At 37.6% G+C, this 18996-nt stretch overlaps 1 protein-coding gene across 4 annotated transcripts in view; it reads left to right on the top strand.

The window, feature by feature from the left end:
• The first annotated feature begins 6823 nt into the window (after positions 1 to 6823).
• The window catches only part of LOC136850149 (mucin-5AC), a 74257-nt gene continuing 62084 nt past the window's right edge, over positions 6824 to 18996 (top strand). For 2 of the 4 annotated variants that reach the window (XM_067123754.1, XM_067123753.1), the window contains exon 1: positions 6824 to 7045. In XM_067123754.1, the coding sequence (XP_066979855.1) occupies positions 6901 to 7045 (145 nt within the window). In that variant the 5' untranslated portion in view covers positions 6824 to 6900. The remainder of the gene's footprint in view (positions 7046 to 18996) is intronic. The other 2 variants (XM_067123755.1, XM_067123757.1) reach the window with 2 other exon arrangements.

The following is an 18996-nucleotide window of genomic DNA, read 5'->3' as shown; positions in this document are numbered from 1 at the left end:
TTGATGCTTGTATTTTGTTGTGAGCTGTTTTCGTTCTGATTCGACAAAAGTAATAGTTGACCTCAAAATGGACTACGGAATGTGTGCATGCACGTATGACTTTGTGTTTTCTTGGATACTAGTCTTGTCTCTGATCAAATTGCAAAGATCGCGTTTTGAAAGGACCACAATATCTCAAGAAAGTGTCTCCACCATCAGTTTTTCCCTAAGTCAATACCCTTTTCTTATTATAAAGTGGTTGTCGATTTTTAGATGGTCCATTATACCTCTTGTATGTATGTATGTATGTATGTATGTATGCTCCATGTGAGTATATGAGTGAATGTAAGTTTTCTGCCGTACCGGAAATGAGTTATAGGACCCGCAATGCAAAACAGGCCAATACTCATACTCTAATCACTTTCGAGTATTCCGACCCAAACGCGCATTTTCGGTCGCTGTTCGTGCGGTACCCATGTGCAACGGAGACCGTAATTGAAGGGAGATTTTCTAAAATTTTGTAATGACCGTGCAAGGGTCACGGTAACTGTAATTTTACGAGTTATTTGACAGTCATTTCGACTGTGTACGTGACGGCGCTGTCAACAATGCATCCACGGAGATGAGTCACCGCCTACCTTTAGAGTGATGGTGAAGAGGTTTGTTAAATACTCGAGATCTATAAACGCGACGTAATTGTGTGTTTAAGCCAGAGTGACTCTCTCTCTCTCTCTCTCTCTCTCTCTCTCTCTCTCTCTCTCTCTCTCTCTCTCTCTCTCTCTAGAAAATCAAATTCCATATGCTTGTTGCATTATCACTTAGAACCTACGTTCAATATATTATACTGATGTCGTAAGATGAATTATTTCTCCTTATATCTTTCTTTCAGATATGGAGATTCAGTTCCGTGAAAGCTCGTTTGTCAAGTTAAAGTCTGCTTTGGCTTCTCCATATGAGTTTGAGCATGTTTTTGCGAATAGTAATGAGAGGGGTACCGAATTTAAAGGTATAAAAGACTCACAACCTCACTTTCAAACTGCTGAAACAAAAAATTTAGCAAAAAACCTACAGGAACAACCAGATGATAAAAGCTAATGGTTATTAATAGAAAATTACCTACACCTTCAGCTACTTACATGAAGCAAGACTACGATTAATGTAGATTACTATAATCACTATTCATGTCTCTGATTTCTCGTACCTTCGATGTAGGTGCAGTCTAACGGACGAAAGGAAAACCATACGATAGGAAGGACGGCGATGAATCGAAGACATCCGGGTGTGTTACAAACAGAACGCGCCCAATGTGCACCACTAACACCCGAAAGCACTTCCGTTAATTCGTCGTCGGGAGGAGTTGTCCTTGCAAGGCAGTTAGCTGTCTCCTTTTTTTTTTTTTTTTTTTTCATCTCGCCGGTTAAACTTATATGATCTCTCTCATTCAAGTTCGTATTTCATCATTTCCGGTGTTGGGTATCATGCCTTTGGTATGGCACAGAGTATGTCAGGGTTTTTTGCCCTCTCTCTCTCTCTCTCTCTCTCTCTCTCTCTCTCTCACACCCGTTTTTATATGAGGGATTTGATGTTTTCGTCTCTTGTATAGCCTATGAACTTATCCATTTATGAGTTATATGTTTCTTTCTCTCTCTCTCTCTCTCTCTCTCTCTCTCTCTCTCTCTCTCTCTCTCTCTAACAGTTTTTAAATGAAGTTGTTTAATGTTTCTTTCTCATATATATGTTATATAACTCGCTCTCTCTCTCTCTCTCTCTCTCTCTCTCTTGTCATATGTATAAGTTTTATCTTTCTCTCTCTCTCTCTCTCTCTCTCTCTCTCTCTCTCTCTCTCTCTCTCTCTCAACAGTTTTTATATGAGGTGGTTTAATGCTTCTGTCTCTTGTATATACGCTTGGTCTTATGTATGAGTTATATGATCTCTCTTGTCTCTCTCTCTATATCCGCTTGTTCTTATGTATGAGTTATATGATCTCTCTCTCTCTCTCTCTCTCTCTCTCTCTCTCTCTCTCTCTCTCTCTCTCTCTCTCTCTCTCTCTCAAAAGTTGCCGTTCTCCTCATGGTCAATTTCATTAATCATCTGTGCAATTCTGGTCAGTCTGACCTTGCTTTTTGTTGAATTGATATTCGAATATCTGCAGGGCATTAGAAATTGGCCGGCCATAGTACTCTCGGGGTATCCATTATTGTAATTCCCGGATGCCCAGGGAACAGAAATGCCGTGAGCGAGAGAAATCGAGTCGCTCCGAAGAAAAGGAGATGGAATGCGAAGGTTGACGGAGTCATTCATATTTGTGGAAATTGACAGACGTTTTCTGCTCACGGTGAATGAAGCTGACAGAACTTCATATGTTTATTCGGAGTGAAACTGGCTGAAGAATTTTGTGGTTCAAGGGAGTGGGAACTGGCAGGGAGTGGAACTGACAGAAAGCATTTCCATAGATCTTATGGGAGATGACTGGGCAGAAACTGACAGAAATTTTATGTGCATACTGATGACGACTGAAGGAATATATGATAGTAAATTTGAAAGTAATTGGCTCTATATGTGCTGTCAGCGCGAGGGAGTTGAAAGAAAAGTTGTGTATGATTGATAATCATTTCCCTCTACTTCATTTGAAAAATAAAAGAAAAAATCTCTTATAAGAATGTGAGAAAACTAAAAACAACTAAACGCAGAGATGTAAAGGAAACTCAACAAAGACTTATAGGAAAGACTTATCCAATCGTATAGGATAAGAAAAGAGGAAAAAACTGACCAAATTACGTTATTACAGCAAAAACTGCCTTATTCCTCCAAGATTAAACAAACCTGAAAGCACGAATGAATGCAACGAAGAAGATACAAAGTATACACGAGAAGAGGAAAGCGTGACACAGGGAGAGAGACTCTTCACCTGAAGAACAGGAGGTCATGGATACGAAGAGGATTATTATTCGGGTGGGCGAGAGGGGGCGGAAGGAGGGGGAGGGGGGAGTTTGACGTTGCAATAAGGGTGGTTAAGTACAGAGGGATGATGGGAGTTTTTGTGGGGGGGGAGCGCCTGTTGTGAGACGCTTGGTGAAGTTATGGATGAATGGAAGAAATACTCACGGTTCTTTTGAGTCAGTGAGTTTTGTATCCTTTTCAGCTGTGGGTGTGGGGGGGTTGTGGGAGTTTGCGAAGGAAGGCGGCAATAATGTTCCTTGAATGCGGTAGGGGTGTGAAAATCGGCGGTACCGTTACTTCATTCTTCCTTTAAGAGCAAGGGATGCAGAGGCGAATTGAGAATCGTATCACTCGCTTTCGTGGTTTTTTAAACGATTTCATCGCCCACAGTGTGTCTCTTTGTTTTTAAAATGTGACCCTCTTTTACTGAGTCATATGTCTTCACGCGCTTGTTGCTTTTGAGCAGAAAAAAAAATTATGACGTTTACTCAAAAATGTCTATTTATATTATTACTATTTTATTACATCCTACACGTATTACGAATGGCACCTGAATACTCTAATATTTACGCACTAATATCTTATTTAATAGCATTATTAGTTATGGAGAAAGGAGGTTAGGGCAGAGTTTTGGACAATTTGCTTGATTTAAAGCATTTACCTTACGGTATCTAAAGTAGGCTGGTTATTCACATCCCTATAAGTTTTAATTCGGCGTCAGGTTCATTGAATTTAATGCACCAGTTAAAATGAAAATGCTTTTTAACAAATTACCGCTAAAGGTGGATTACCTTGCAATGTTGATACTGACTTTTGCTGTCAGGCGGGTATAAAGCTGGAAAAGACAATATGATTATTAACATATTTACGTTGGGATTGGCGATTTGTCCATTTAGATATTGAATTCCATTTAAAGCTTTACTTGTCTAAAGCTCTTTCTATCTCTATCTCTCTCCCTATATATGTATATATATATATATATATATATATATATATATATATATATATATATATATATATATATATATATATATATATATATATATATATTAGCTGAAGCCACAGGAAAACTCTAGAAGAAACGACAGAGTGCCAAGTACTTTTGTGTATTTTAACACATTTTTGTGCCCCGAAGATGTGTTAATATACATGAAAACTTGGCATTCTGTCAGTTCTTTCGAAATTTTCATGTGGCTTCAGCTAATAAACAAAATCACTTGCATGTCTTTGTGATTTCTCAGTATATGTGTGTATATATATATACTGTATGTATATATATATATATATATATATATATATATATATATATATATATATATATATATATGTTTATGTCACCTGTGTGATTGCATATGTATTTTTTTCTCTCTCTCTCTCTCTCTCTCTCTCTCTCTCTCTCTCTCTCTCTCTCTCTCTCTCTCCTCTCTCTCTCTCTCTCTCTCTCTGAGTAATTAGGAATAATCAGGAATAACGTAGTCCTTTTGTCGGGATTATGACACTGTACTGAATTAATGTTCCACCCATGACCTCTTCATTCAGAGCTTAGTGAGAAAGAATATTGTAATGTTTGGTCAACCATTTTCCTAAACAAAATTCTACCGCTTTCTACGTTGTTCATGTTTCTGATCTTTTATGGTCTACGTTTTCCCTGGTGCAAGTTTCCGGAAAGAGTGAGAGAGATGTATTGTCAGTTTGAAGATGAAGCTGAGTGATTTCGGACCTCTCTCTCTCTCTCTCTCTCTCTCTCTCTCTCTCTCTCTCTCTCTCTCTCTCTCTCTCTCTCTCTCTCAAGTATCAGTCAACAGTATGATGGTAATTGCATTTACAGTTTTTCAAGTTTTACACGAAAAGATCCGCATTACGCTTTCTTTTGATGTTAACGTTCATCCGTCATCCAAAGACTGATTTACATCAATTGTTGGTCATCAACGAACCAAGTTCTGATAAATGAAGTGAGTCTTATATCCTTTTGTGCAGAAAGAACGTGTTAAAAAAAATTTTCCGTTAAAAAGGCAAGTTGATAGTCAAACTCTCCCGACTGAAGTTCTCGATTTAGGTAACTGAGAATGGCATTTGCAGATCGACGGCGCAAGTAATCAAGTTGCTTAAGTATATGAGTAGTTGCCTGTACAGAAGGGACCGTGTTTTGGAGAACTGTCTTTAATTTAATGTTTTCCTGGGAAGGTAGACTGGCCGTTCGTTCCCAGGGAGGGTCTTCTGCAAGACTAACCGCGGGGGAATAAATGACATATAAAAGGAATGGTTTTGAGGAATGTTTTGAGGAAGGCTGGACTTTCCGAATAATTTGTCTTCTGTTGTGTGGGCCAGGTAGTAAATTGCCTATAATCATTTTTCTGTATTTTATTTGAAACCATATTTTTTCTCGTTATAACAAAAATTTATTTGATGTAATTTTGGTTAGGAAACTACGATACTATTTTTACTCTTCTTTCTTTAAAGATATTTTAAAACGTTCTTGCAGTGACTGGGCTTTGCAAGTAATAATGGCTCAACTTGAATTGTTGTATGCGTGAATAAGAAAAGTATAACGTTGGTTGGTTGCTATATTCTTCTTTGAATGGTGTAACACTGGAGGGGAATACATATACCGACACTTATTAGGGTGTTTGTGTTTGTGTGTGTGTTTGTATGTTTGTTTGTTTGTTTTGCTTATAAATTACGGGATTTCTTGGACCAAGTAAGTAAACAAAGCACTGGAAGGCCGTGGAATGAATGACAGGCACCAAGCACTTTAATGTGTAATGCACAATGGACAGAACGTTTGCATGCATGTTTTCTGGTGATAATCAGTGTATATATAAATGCAAGTATGTATGACGTCAGATTTTTAAAAATAGTATGTATATTTATGTCTATATACAAACTTGGATATTTGGAGAGTGAAAGTTCAACACAGGTGTGTGATATTGGGTGTTGAGGATCCCTGTTGATAACAGGTAAATTTGGGACGTGGATCATTACGCATTCTGACCGCATCTAGAGGCATAAAAAACCATTCTCATGTTAAATATACTTATCCGTTATGTTTATGGCAGCATTATTTTCGTGTGTTTTTATGAATTGTGAATCGTGTAATTTCGGTGTATTCAGTGTTATTTATGTGAAGTGTAGTATATGCCTTATGATGCTTCATTTAAGTCTATTTTGTATATGTATATATATATATATATATATATATATATATATATATATATATATATATATATATATATATATATATACATATACGTGCGTGTGTAAGAGGTAGAGAGAGAGTAGTTGTGCATGACTTGAGAAGTAAGATGGTTAAGTAGTTTACTTTAGATTAGATGCAATGATTGTTTTTAAATGATGAAGGACTAATGAATAGAAGAAAAAGAAAGATCCGCTCATTTCCTTTTGAAGGCTTTTGAACTTCCCTATCTCAAGTGATATAAAAAGTAGGTTATTTGGGGCACTAGAAATTACATTAAGTAGGCAAAGTCGTATTTTGAATATCGGCTCTTGCTATGACTTAAGAAGTCTGCTAAATTACGTCTGGACGTGGGATGTCTCGAGAATTAGCTTTAGTCAGCTGACGGATTTTTTTTCCCGGAGAATGATGTAGCACTCGGAACTGGCGATTTTGCTTGTCTAAAGGTACCTGTCGGGGACCGCAGGGGGACCAAGGGCGCCGCCGATTGGGGGCCGGGTGGCTTGTATCATATTTGGGGGGATTAGGGAGGGCAGTAAGTTGAGCTGACCAAGGCCGCCCGGTAACGGTGTGGCGAGAGAGGTGGCTTTGGTGGTGGAGGTAACGGAGGAGGAGCGACGAGATCTCCTCCACCATCTTTCGCCTCCCTCCTCCCCCAACACCGCTCTCGCCAAGGGGGGTGACGGTGTTGGTGGTGGCCAGGCCTGGCTGGAAAGGCTCCAGTTCAGTGTGTGTTGTAAGTGGTGTGGTGACGGATGGATCTTTGCCGCCGTCGGTTGTGTAGGTGATGAAGGCCCGCGGAATGACGACCACAACGAGGCCTACTATGGCTCCCTTTTCAGTAGGCCTACGTTGTGATGGTGCATCACCACCATCGCTTCGGCTAATGTTGGTGATGACGATGTTCCTAGCTGTGATATTCTACCCCCAAGGTAGGCCATGGATGGATTTAATAGAAAGAAGCGTATTACAGGAGTCGTTTTTTTGAAGTGTCGAGTTGTAGGCCTGCGTAGGCCCATGGTCCGTTTTTTGTGTGTGGAACCTACCTTGTATAATGAGGATAAATGTTTTATCTGTATTTTACTAAGTGTGCTCACCAGCAAAGAGAAAAGACTCGTAAAATAGCAAGTGTTGTGAAAGTTACAGACTGCTAAGCAATGTCGCAACCTGTTTTTGTAATGTAGGCCTAAAAAAATCATACAGTCTCCCTGCACAATGATGAACTGCTTATGCATTTACGAAATCGTAACGAAATAACGCAGTATTGTAGTCGTAATACATTTTTCCAAAATACATATGATTATATTTTTCGAGACCAATCATACGATTCTGAAGTTCAAATCACGGCAGCTCAAAAGGTGAAAAGGAAAAGGAATGGGGGAAAATAGAAGGAGGAAATTGCAAAGTGGAAAATTATAAGAAGTGAGTGGCCTTGACTCAAGTGCCGATTTGGTGAGGGGGGAAAAGAGAAGTGAGAGTGATTGAAGGAAACGAGAATCTCTCTCTCTCTCTCTCTCTCTCTCTCTCTCTCTCTCTCTCTCTCTCTCTCTCTCTCTCATAAAGTTCATACGTGTTGAGAATTGTGTTAAAGTATTCAAACAGCACATGATATTTAGTGATGGAAACAATAAATGTGTTCACTAGGCTCTCTCTCTCTCTCTCTCTCTCTCTCTCTCTCTCTCTCTCTCTCTCTCTCTCTCTCTCTCTCTCTCTCTCTATATATATATATATATATATATATATATATATATATATATATATATATATATATATATATATATATATATTGTTCATGTGTGTGCATATGGATATATTAAGAGAAGAAAACGAAACTCATGTTGAAATACGTAGACGGGAGTGACTGGCCTGTTTTATAAGTTGATCTGAGACGAGTATGTTGCATCCACTTATCTGTTGTTTAATGTCTTTATGGACGGAGTGATATGAAAAGCCAGAGAAAAGAAATAACTTATCTTTACAAACTTTAAAGTTTGAAAAAAAGAGCTAAAGCTAGTAAAATTGTTCAGAAGTGTTAGCAAGAGGTGAAAGTTGAGAGCAAATGTGAGCGAGCGAGAGTAAGGTTATGTGGTATGGTGATTCGAAACTGGAACAGTAAATGTTTATTTAGTAGCAGTTGATTAATATAGGTATTGGGGTAATAAAAAAGGGATGGTGGAAGTATAGGATGAAGAGATGAGTGAGAACGGTAACAGGATGTGTGCAAAGGATGGAACAGTGACTTGGAGTGCCTATGGAAGCCAAGATGGGAACGTATGAAGAGATACTTGTTTGGTTAGATCTCCTTTATGGTAGTGAAATGTGGAAGTTGTGTGCGAATGATGGAAGAAAGGTTGAAGCAGTTGAGGTTAATTGAAATTACAGTATTTATGGAGTAAGAAAAATCGAAAAGGGTCAGAAATACCGAGATTTGAGAGGATATTGAAAGGCAGTGTCATTATTATTCAGAAAATGCTAGAGTTTGGGCAAGATAAAAGGTAAATGTAACAGTGTGTGCTGGGAGCGGGGGTGGGGGGGGGAGCCGAGTTCGACGAGTGTGCATGAGCCTTTGTGTGTTTGTGTATGTATGGTCGTATGTGTTTATATGTTATATATATAGATGTGTGTATATATATGTATAGACTATATGATACAGTATTTATATGTGTATATATATACTGTATATATATGAGAGAGAGAGAGAGAGAGAGGTAGTTGTGAGTATGAAAAGGACTCCCAGTTTGCATATATTTATTTGTTTGCATTATTTGCTTTTTTCCCTTTTCTAATCTGCAATAAGCAGCGTCTCTTTTAATTGCAAGCTTAAATTCTTTTTCACTGTAACTCTGGGAATTTTCTCAGGATAACTATGTTATGAAATTGGGAATTTAGTTGTTGGACCAGTTTCCCGTATTCTTTGAATACAGGGTTCTCCACCCACTCTGTCCTCTTCCCCCCCCCCCCCGCCGCCCCCGCCCTCATAATCCCTGGAATATTTCTTTGAATCATCACCCTTTCATAATCAAAGGAACGTATCTTGAAAGTTTCAGTAGTAATTTATCATCTTTAAGGGACAAAATTAAAAAAAATTTTTGGTTTGAGATTGGCCAAGGCTCAGTATTATATTTTTTTATATTCAGTATTCATACGTCTGTGTAATTTTATACAAGAAGACCACTATTCAACTCGCTTATAACAAAACTTCACGGAAAAGAATACCCTCTTGTGGAAAATGAAAGCAACCAATAGCTTAATTATCTATTATATTACTTTCACCATCACCGAACCTCGACGAAACCTACTTAATTACTTTAATGGAAACATTCTTTATTAAGGCATCAATACTGTTTCACGTTGTGGCATCTAATCAAAGATGAGGGACCCTTCCTTACCACCACCCACGTCCCTCCCTCCCCCTCCCCCTCACCGCTTTTTTATCCTTATCCATGTTTCTATCCATTCGCCTGATCCATTTTTCCTCATTATAGTCTAGAGGAACTTCAACCTTTGATGCATAAACGAGCTTTTTAAAGGAACGAAATGTTCCCCTAGAAAATAAATTGGCTCTCTTTCATAACAGGAATTGAAAACTTCCGCATTCGCGGTATTGCCCTTCCCGACCGTTTTATTAATTTCCCTAGTCGTGTTACCAGCCTTCGAAACCACTTCATCAGCTTCACAAATAATTCCATTAACTGCTGTGGATTTTGTTAATCTCCCAAGTCTTTTTTTTTAACGCTTAACGATTTAGCAACTTCCCTTGCCATTTTCTAAAGTGTGCTAACACTTTTAACAACCTTTCAGCCATTTTTCCAGCATTCTTAACTGTTTTATTAACATCCCATCTTTTTTCCCCCGACTGCCTCACCCGTTTTATCAATTTCCCAGCCATTTTATCTAATTCCCAACCATTTTATGAACTTTAACAGCAATTTTATCAACTTCCCAACCATTTTATCATATGGATATTCCGAAAGATTTGAGCGTCTCTGTACCCGAGGCGTTTTATAATGAAGGACTGTTAAAAAAATGTAAAAAAAAAAATTGAGGAGAATTATAACCTAGACACCTAAAACGATGAAAGATGCCATTCACAACTCCATTGCATATGAGTCAGGAATCTGAATTGCTTCTGCGTTGTTGCCTAAGAAATCATCCTTAACGGTTTATTTTGTTAAGTAAATAGGCCCTTCTATTGTGTGTAGAAATTCTGCAGAATGACTCTCGAGTGTTCTTAGGGCTGACAGCCTGATTCAGATATTGGAAGACACAAAATTTCCTTGACGTACGACCACGAACTTTCAGTCATGCCTCGTAATTCATTTTTATTTTATATTTTAATTTTTATTGTAGACTACATTTCTCATTTCCTCATTCTTATTCTTCTCAAGTTTTGTATATCACGTTTCGTTGTAAGTTATACTTTTCTGTTTCCCGTTGTCATACTGTGGAACATATGTAGAGGTTTTAAAGAATTAACCAGAGAGAGAGAGAGAGAGAGAGAGAGAGAGAAACTTTTAAGACAGATGGTGAAACTTATTATCATTTTCTTTATAAGTACCATATTTCGCCCTAAGGGTTGGTGCTTCTCACCTTTTAGTAGTCAAAGAACGTTTCTATTAATGACGCGGAATGTTTTTTTTTTTTTTTTTTTTTTTTTTCTCTAGCCTTATTTTGCCACGTTACTTAGTCAATTAACTTGTCTTGACTGAGAGCTCGCGCGCGCACGCACGCACACACACACACACACACACACACACACACACACACACACACATATAGTTAATTGTCGTGAGTAGTGGATATTTCGTCGCCCAATCGTAATGACAATGATATTATTGTGAAGTTGTAAGAGATATGATGTTGATAATTTTTGTTGCTATACTAGAAGCTGAAGAATTTCAAGTACAGATGAATGAGTCGACGGATCTTAAGGTGAAATCAGTAATGAAGAAAGTTCGGAGAACGGAATCACTGCGGAAACTATTTTATCGGGAAGTGAAGTGACGCCTTATATACTGTCTAGACTATTTTGACGGAATGTGACAATTATAAAGGCATTGCACCTACGTAGACGATTTGAAAATATTCTTCAATCCGCCAGAGAGTATGTCGTTAAATTCCTGAGGGGTGGTGAAGAGGCTGTTTTAGAAAAGGGAGAAGTTAAACAGATCGAATGTGGAATTCAAACATTTCTTCTGAACGGATTTTGTTGATTACGAGAAGGCTTTTAGTGCCCATAGACCAGTAGTATGGAAAGCTTTGTCACCGGGATATTTCTGTTAAACAGGGAAAACCAATTCAAAACCTCCATGAACGAAGTAGTTCCTAAGTTAGTGTTGATGTAGACATGTCGTTATCGGCGTTTAAGGCGATGATGAACATATAGTTTCATATACATTTTTTGCCATTATTGAATTCACTGCTTAACTGTTTCGTCGGTATTTCTCATTAGTTTTTTTATGAGTTTCACAAAAACTTCTTAGACCACATATGCTCTTTATAACTTTGCCCATAGATCTCAGTACAGATAAATCTATTAGATGGTGTTTATAACTGGATAACAGCGCAGTACGGCTAGTTTGTAATCTGAACCGTAATTAGTTTGTAGGTAGGTTTCTTCTTGTTAGTTACACACCTGTCTAGAAGAGCGTATAAGTGGCCCCCTTTTCGTTAGCCATAATCGTTATCATGGAGTTGGATCATATGGGCGGTGTCTTAGAGTTTTAAACGGAAGGCATTTGTGCTGTTTGATCTTCCAGCGATGTCCCCCACCATAGAGGGCTGTGGGGGGAAGGGGGATAAGTATTCGAAGGAAAGAACGCTGGTCCGCCGAGAATAGGAAATACCAGAAGCCATTATACTTTGGATGTTGACCTGAAGCGCTTTTAGTTTTAAGGCTTTATAATCAGATTGTTGACTGGCATGCTTCCGAAAAGTCGGGTTTTAAGCGCCTGGCTGTATGTTTTTCATTTTGTATATGGAAGGTGACTGTAATTTGTGTATTTGGAAGATCACTGCGAATAGGTATTTTATTGATTGAGAATTGCAAAATATTTAGATTCTCCTGCATCTGTTTTCGTGTTGGGTAGTTCATTAGATGTTCTTTAACGGTGTTGGGAAACTCATGATTCTCGATATGTTTTTTCAAAATCACAACGGGTAAAAATTTTTGTTTTGAAAATCCCTATCGGTGTCAATTTTTCTTTGTTTCAAATGGAGTCAATATAAATTTGGTCGTATGTTTGAAAAACAAATATAAATCCGGTCTGAAGAAGCAGCTACCGCCTAGGAGTTTAATAATAACTACTTTCTGTTCTTCTGCGTTACTGTATATCTAACCTGGGCCTGAGGAAAATGAGATAAACACAAATGGCGACCAAGTGAACAGTAAGTCATGAAATATCGACGTTTCGATTCAGAGGTTGCTGAAAATACTTAATGGAAAATCCTTCTGCCTCTCGGGGATTGCATTGAAACGCATGTGATTGGCAATACTCGTTAGAGACTGTGACTTACCAGGTAATTCTTAACAAGTTCTTAAATTCGGTAAATTGTGGGAAACAGTTTTGTTACCACGCGTGATGTCAGAATGATTACCGAGGCGGCGAAAGCCTTTAAACACCAAGGAGACGATGAAATGGTGTGTAGTTCTATGTTTCTGTGGAGTGTTATCAGATTTGATTCCAGGATCCCAAGCACGGTTTATCTGTTATTTCTCGATGTGCCAAACATCCAGATGTTGGAGATGAATAGTGGATTGATAGAGAGAGAGAGAGAGTACGAGTACTGTTATTATTCTGTAATTAACTCGGGTGTGATCATGTACTCGTACACATGAGAGGTAATGAATGGTTGTGCAATATATAGTCTGTGCATGTGCGCAATAAGAAATGTATATTCACATTTGTGTGTATGAGAGAGAGAGAGAGAGAGAGAGAGAGAGAGCTGTCGCCTTCGTACCTAAGGTTGCTGTACAGTGATGCGTTACCGTATTTGGGAATGGCCATGCACCAGTTGTGTTGAGAATTCAAGTTAGGTATTAAGGTTAAAGAGCATTCCCTCCCTTCACACAAATGTCTAAGAATATCCACACAAGCTACAAGCAGTACATCACAGCCTCTCTCTCTCTCTCTCTCTCTCTCTCTCTCTCTCTCTCTCTCTCTCTCTCTCTCTCTCTCATGCACACACAAACGTGCATGTATGTAGATTACACGGACGACAATATATATTATACAGCCACGGGATAGTTATACTCTCTCTCTCTCTCTCTCTCTCTCTCTCTCTCTCTCTCTCTCTCTCTCTCTCTGTTCCCAAAGAGATTCCTTGCAGTGATAATCGTTTCGCCTTTGCCAATCATACTCCAACTCCTGTGCAATACGAAAAGCCGCTGTTGGCTGAGAGGAGCATGTTTGCGTGTGGGCGTGTTTGCGGTTTTCATTGAAGTGGCCATTTCTCGTCCCTTTCTCCGGCTATATTTGATTTTTATTTTGCCACTGTTGCCTCGGGTTTGGGTCGTCGGGGTTCCACGGCCAATTTTAGGTGTTGATTCATATAGCTTGAGTCATTACACTTTTGCCCACAATGTATATATACATATATGTATATGTATATATATATATATATATATATATATATATATATATATATATATATATATATATATATATATATATGGAGAAGAGAGAGAGAGAGAGAGAGAGAGAATGTATTTTAAGAATTCTCCATTTATTGAAATTCCAAACATGCCGTGTAATTTTCAGTGTCCGTTGCCGTTCCCCTTTCGTTATGTAAATATGATCTTTATTCCGATTCGTGTATGGAATCGGTGTGGTTCCTTATTTGACCGTGTTCCTTTCCCTTTGTTCTGTGGAGTGTGTGAGACAAAGAGGAGGGACTCACATAAACATTGATTTTGGTTTGTATTTTTTGTATGTGGATAAATGTGAACCGTTTTTCTTACACATTTTAAGTGTTTGTGTTACTGTTTGTTTATATATAATGTATATATATATATATCCGTCTGTATTTCTTATGATTTATTGTTTTAATATAATGTATATATATATATATATATATATATATATATATATATATATATATATATATATATATATATATATATATATATATATGAAAGTGTGTGTTTACGTACATCGTCTGCAGTTTCTTTGCCAAGCTCTTAATGCATTAAATACATTATATCCTTTCAAGTTGTGTTTTGGGGGTTTGATTAACAATTTACTCTTCAATTTCATATCAAGTGGTTGCTTTGTCTTCTTGTTCGTTTGCAAATTATTAGATTTTTTATTTTTTAGAAATTAATGTAGATCCGGCGATTTGAATGGTCGCTCATTTATTTCCCATTCGCTCCTTCCTTTGTTAGAGGTTATTGTTTTAATTTTTAATTCTCGTTTTATTTTCGTCTTTCTACTGTCGATAGTTTTAAATCTTTTCCTTTTTAGAAATCGATTTAATCGTTTTCTGCGTTTTTAATTGACAGTCATCTCTTTTTTTCTTCTTATTTTTTGTCTCCTTTCCTGTCAGGTCTCCATACTTTTAATTTCGCCTGTTTCGAAACTGGTTTCATTATTTTTCTACATTTTTAATTGACAGCCTCTTTTTTCTCTCCGATTTCTTGCTTCTCATTCTTTGTCTATTCTCTTCCTACCTGGTATTTAGCATTTTATAATCATTTATTTCTTGTATCATTTTTTTCCAGCTTTCTTTTATTGACTTGTATCATTTCAGCCCAATATTTGGCTGTATCATTTCAGCCCAATATTTGGCATGCCATATTTATTTTTTTTATAATTTTCTTGTTTTCCGTTCTCCTATTTGCTTTCATCTTTTATTTAACCTTATTTTTCTCTCTCTCTCTCTCTCTCTCTCTCTCTCTCTCTCTCTCTCTCTCTCTCTCTCTCTCTCTCTCTCTCGTTTAAAATAGACAAGCAAAGCAAACGAGAGTTTTATAATTGCTCCTATCACTATTTTCCAAATATATGCATTCTCTCTCTCTCTCTCTCTCTCTCTCTCTCTCTCTCTCTCTCTCTCTCTCTCTCTCTCTCTCTCTCAGTACCGTGGCGTCACCAACGTCAGCGAAATTTATGTTGTTAATCATCGTCTCCATTAGGGCAATCTTTTGGCCCGTGACTTGCGAATGCAGTCATTATAGGACCTAATGGAGGGCGTCGCGGATTTAATTACCACGGAATGCACCGACTTATTCAGAACTAATTAAAAGGAAAGTAGATTCATAGTCTCGTTGACGTCAGTTTTTCCGTAAGTGGAATTAGAAGTTCGGTATTTTTTTTCCTAAAGTTAAGCGGCGTACCGTAAGTGCGGAACACTTTGGTGTTGAAGCGATTTCAGTGAAAGTGGAATGTGAATAGGTTTGACTTGTTTTTTCTTTACTTAGATAAGCATGTATTAATATCTGTCTATGTACATATCTTCATTTCTCTATTCACAGTAATTCCTTTACACATGGGAGGCTTTCTGTTCTTGGTATGATCTTCATTTGTTCATTCGTTGTTCACAAAATTTTTAAATTTTATTTTAGTAAGGGAATCTCAGGCCAAGACACTTTGCTTTCTAGGTTAATGTACCTCTATGCTTGCCCCTAAAGAATGATTGCAAATGTTTAAAAATTGATATCTACTATATATATATATAAGTATATATATATATGAAAGTATATATATATATATATATATATATATATATATATATATATATATATATATATATATATATATATATATATATATATATATAATGTCATCAGTATCAAACTTGCCTAACTACTAGGTTCCATTAATATCCTACTTTACATATATTTACTTAAGCATTGAGTTATGTACCCAGCAGTTAGTTGAAAGCGGTGGGTCGAAACAGTGGTATACAGTAAGCAAACTCACTCGCAAGACTTGCTGTGAACCGGACGTCTTACACAAGTTATGTTTCCTCAACAGGGAAAAGACGTAAGGTGGAATAGTGTGTGTGTGTGAACTTGTTGACTTTACAATCTAACCGGTTGCTGTGAGTCACGGTAACGTGACCAATCATCCATTCGCGTCGTGTAAATATAAACTGCATAGCATTCAAGTCAAGTGATTAATCCCCGTTCTTGTATTCCCGAAGAATAATTGTTTCTTCGGAAAGCCAGACAAAGAAACTGCTTTAATAACGATGTTTCGTCATTGTTCAAACGCGGCACGATGAGATCAATTGCATAAGATAAAGGGAATTTGATTGCATGATTTGCCACAAAAGCATCTTAATTCCGTTCTGGGTTTTGCGAGTCTTTTGTGCAACATTTTGCAACATCAGATGTTCCCATGTCATTGTATCACGATTTGATGGATGAGTTCCTATTTTTGTTTCGACCTTTGCAAGTGTAGAAAGCACAACATTTGGCTCTACAGAACTATTTTTATTCTCTCTAGAGTATCTTAGATTTGTTTATTACACACACACCCACACACACGCACGCAAACACGTCTCATGCACGCGCGTAGCAAGGCACACATGTTTGTAGGACATTAAGTGCGTGTGATAACGCCCAAATTCGTTTCGACACATAATGTTGAGATGATGGCTCACGTTTTTTACGGAATAATAGACAGCGCTGGCATATATATTATGGATCGATGTACGGGAAAAAAATTAAAACGAAGGAAATGTAATTTTTAACATTTTCCACGGCTCAGAGCGCTTGTGCTTGTTCGGATATATACAATGTGATTGCGTACAGCTGTTTTTATAAAATGACGTGTTTATGATTTTGCGAGTCAAAATGAAATTAAGGTCCCATGAAAACAAAATTATTTCAGAATTTAAATGGAAATATATTGCGGCCCTCTTTTCCCATTCACCAGTGTATAGGGCTATAGTATTCGCATCAACCAAAATATATTTTATTGTGTTAATTTTGTTCTTACGAGCTTTAAAATCATAGAACGCTGTTATATTTTTAAGCGTTTTTGGTTCATCTAAGATTAGCAAAATATGTAAAGAATAATTAGATATAAATTTTATGGAAGGATTATATCACAGTATCATAAGGCCTATTGCATGTATATTTATACAGTGTTGTGTTATATGAAAAGTAGAGTCATTTTTGTTTTGCAACTAATTAATTTAGTTGTTCCCATTTAGTAAATCCCGACGAGTTGTACGAGAAGCAAGATCCTTTGCTGGCATAAGACTAGCCTCGCCCTGCTACGACATCTAATTATTATTGAAATCAAACATGAATCACCAGATTTGTTCACCGTTAGGTGTTAGCAGCCTGCTATTAAAAAAAAATCTCGGATCCGAGTGACTGACTCACCATCGCGACGGCCCCTTTTGACATTCAGCTGCTGAATTCGACTTAGCAGAGTCGTTTCCAACAAGGCTGTTTGATGCGAGTGGGCGATTTTCTTAACTGGAACTGGATGACCGTGGTCAGTCTGGAGTGACTGCGACGTATTCGCTGGCTCGTTAGCTTGATTCGTGTGGATTTTGTGGTCAGGTGTACGTGTGTGTACGTATAGTATATGCGTACGTGATATGACACACACACACACACACACACACACACACATATATATATATATATATATATATATATATATATATATATATATATATGTGCACACACACACACACACACATATATATATATATATATATATATATATATATATATATATATATATATATATATATATATATATAGTCACTTGTGGAACTGAAATAAGCTGCTGAATCACATCGGAATCGAACTTTGGTTTTTCATTTGAAGGCAAGGGGGCTACCAACTGTGGTGTTCGGTTGGTAGCGCCCTTGCCTTTCAATTGAAAGACCTGGGTTCGATCCGATGTGTGTTAACAAAAATTTATGCGTGGGTACATAACCCTTTTCCCTTTTTCAAGCACGTATTCCCGATATTAAAACGCTCGCCAGTTCTGACCAGCGTTGCCCACAGGGCTTGCACGAGGTCCAGAAATTGCATCACCTTATTTGGGTCACGCCCGTCCTTCTACCCCCCCTCCCGCCCCCTCTCTCCCATTCTCCCTCCATTTGGCGCCCACTACGACCGACACGTATCCACGCCCTCGCATTACATTTTGGAGGTGGCCACCCTCGTCCTCACCTTTCCTCGACCCACGCTTTTCTTGGTCATGATGAATTTTTAATCTCTCTCTCTCTCTCTCTCTCTCTCTCTCTCTCTCTCTCTCTCTCTCTCTCTCTCTCTCTCTCTGATTTGCACGAATACAACATATACTGAGAATATTTTACATGTGTTTCACTTTCATTTTGGATATATTTACGGTGAGTATATTCTCTCTCTCTCTCTCTCTCTCTCTCTCTCTCTCTCTCTCATTTGCACGAATACAATATATACTGAGCATATGTACCATGTGTTTCACTTTTATTTGTGCAAATATTTACGCTGAGTATATTCTCTCTCTCTCTCTTTCTCTCTCTCTCTCTCTCATTTGCACGAATACAGTACATTCTGAATATTGAGAATATTTTCCATGTGTTTCACTTTCGTTTGTTCAAATATTTACATTGAATCTATTCTCTCTCTCTCTCTCTCTCTCTCTCTCTCTCTCTCTCTCTCTCTCTCTCTCTCAGTGGTTTTGGCAGCGTCACCGTTATCAATGTCAGAACTTTCTTTAGAGCTACATGGACGATAAAATTCTTGGTAATAATATTCCAAGTTCATATGTTTTTTTATATTTTTACTTTCCGTATTCTTAGTTGGGTTCTCTTGATTTCTACGTAATATTCTTTCCGCAATTAGAAAGTTTAGTTTTTAATCTGTTCTTTTCTGTCTTATAAAATGAAAAACAAGAAATGAGGTCAGCATTTTCAGCAGTAATTTCACGTT

This window comes from Macrobrachium rosenbergii, chromosome 21 (genome assembly GCF_040412425.1).
Source record: "Macrobrachium rosenbergii isolate ZJJX-2024 chromosome 21, ASM4041242v1, whole genome shotgun sequence".
Classification (NCBI taxonomy): domain Eukaryota; kingdom Metazoa; phylum Arthropoda; class Malacostraca; order Decapoda; family Palaemonidae; genus Macrobrachium; species Macrobrachium rosenbergii.
This window is presented reverse-complemented; position numbering and strand designations above follow the sequence as displayed.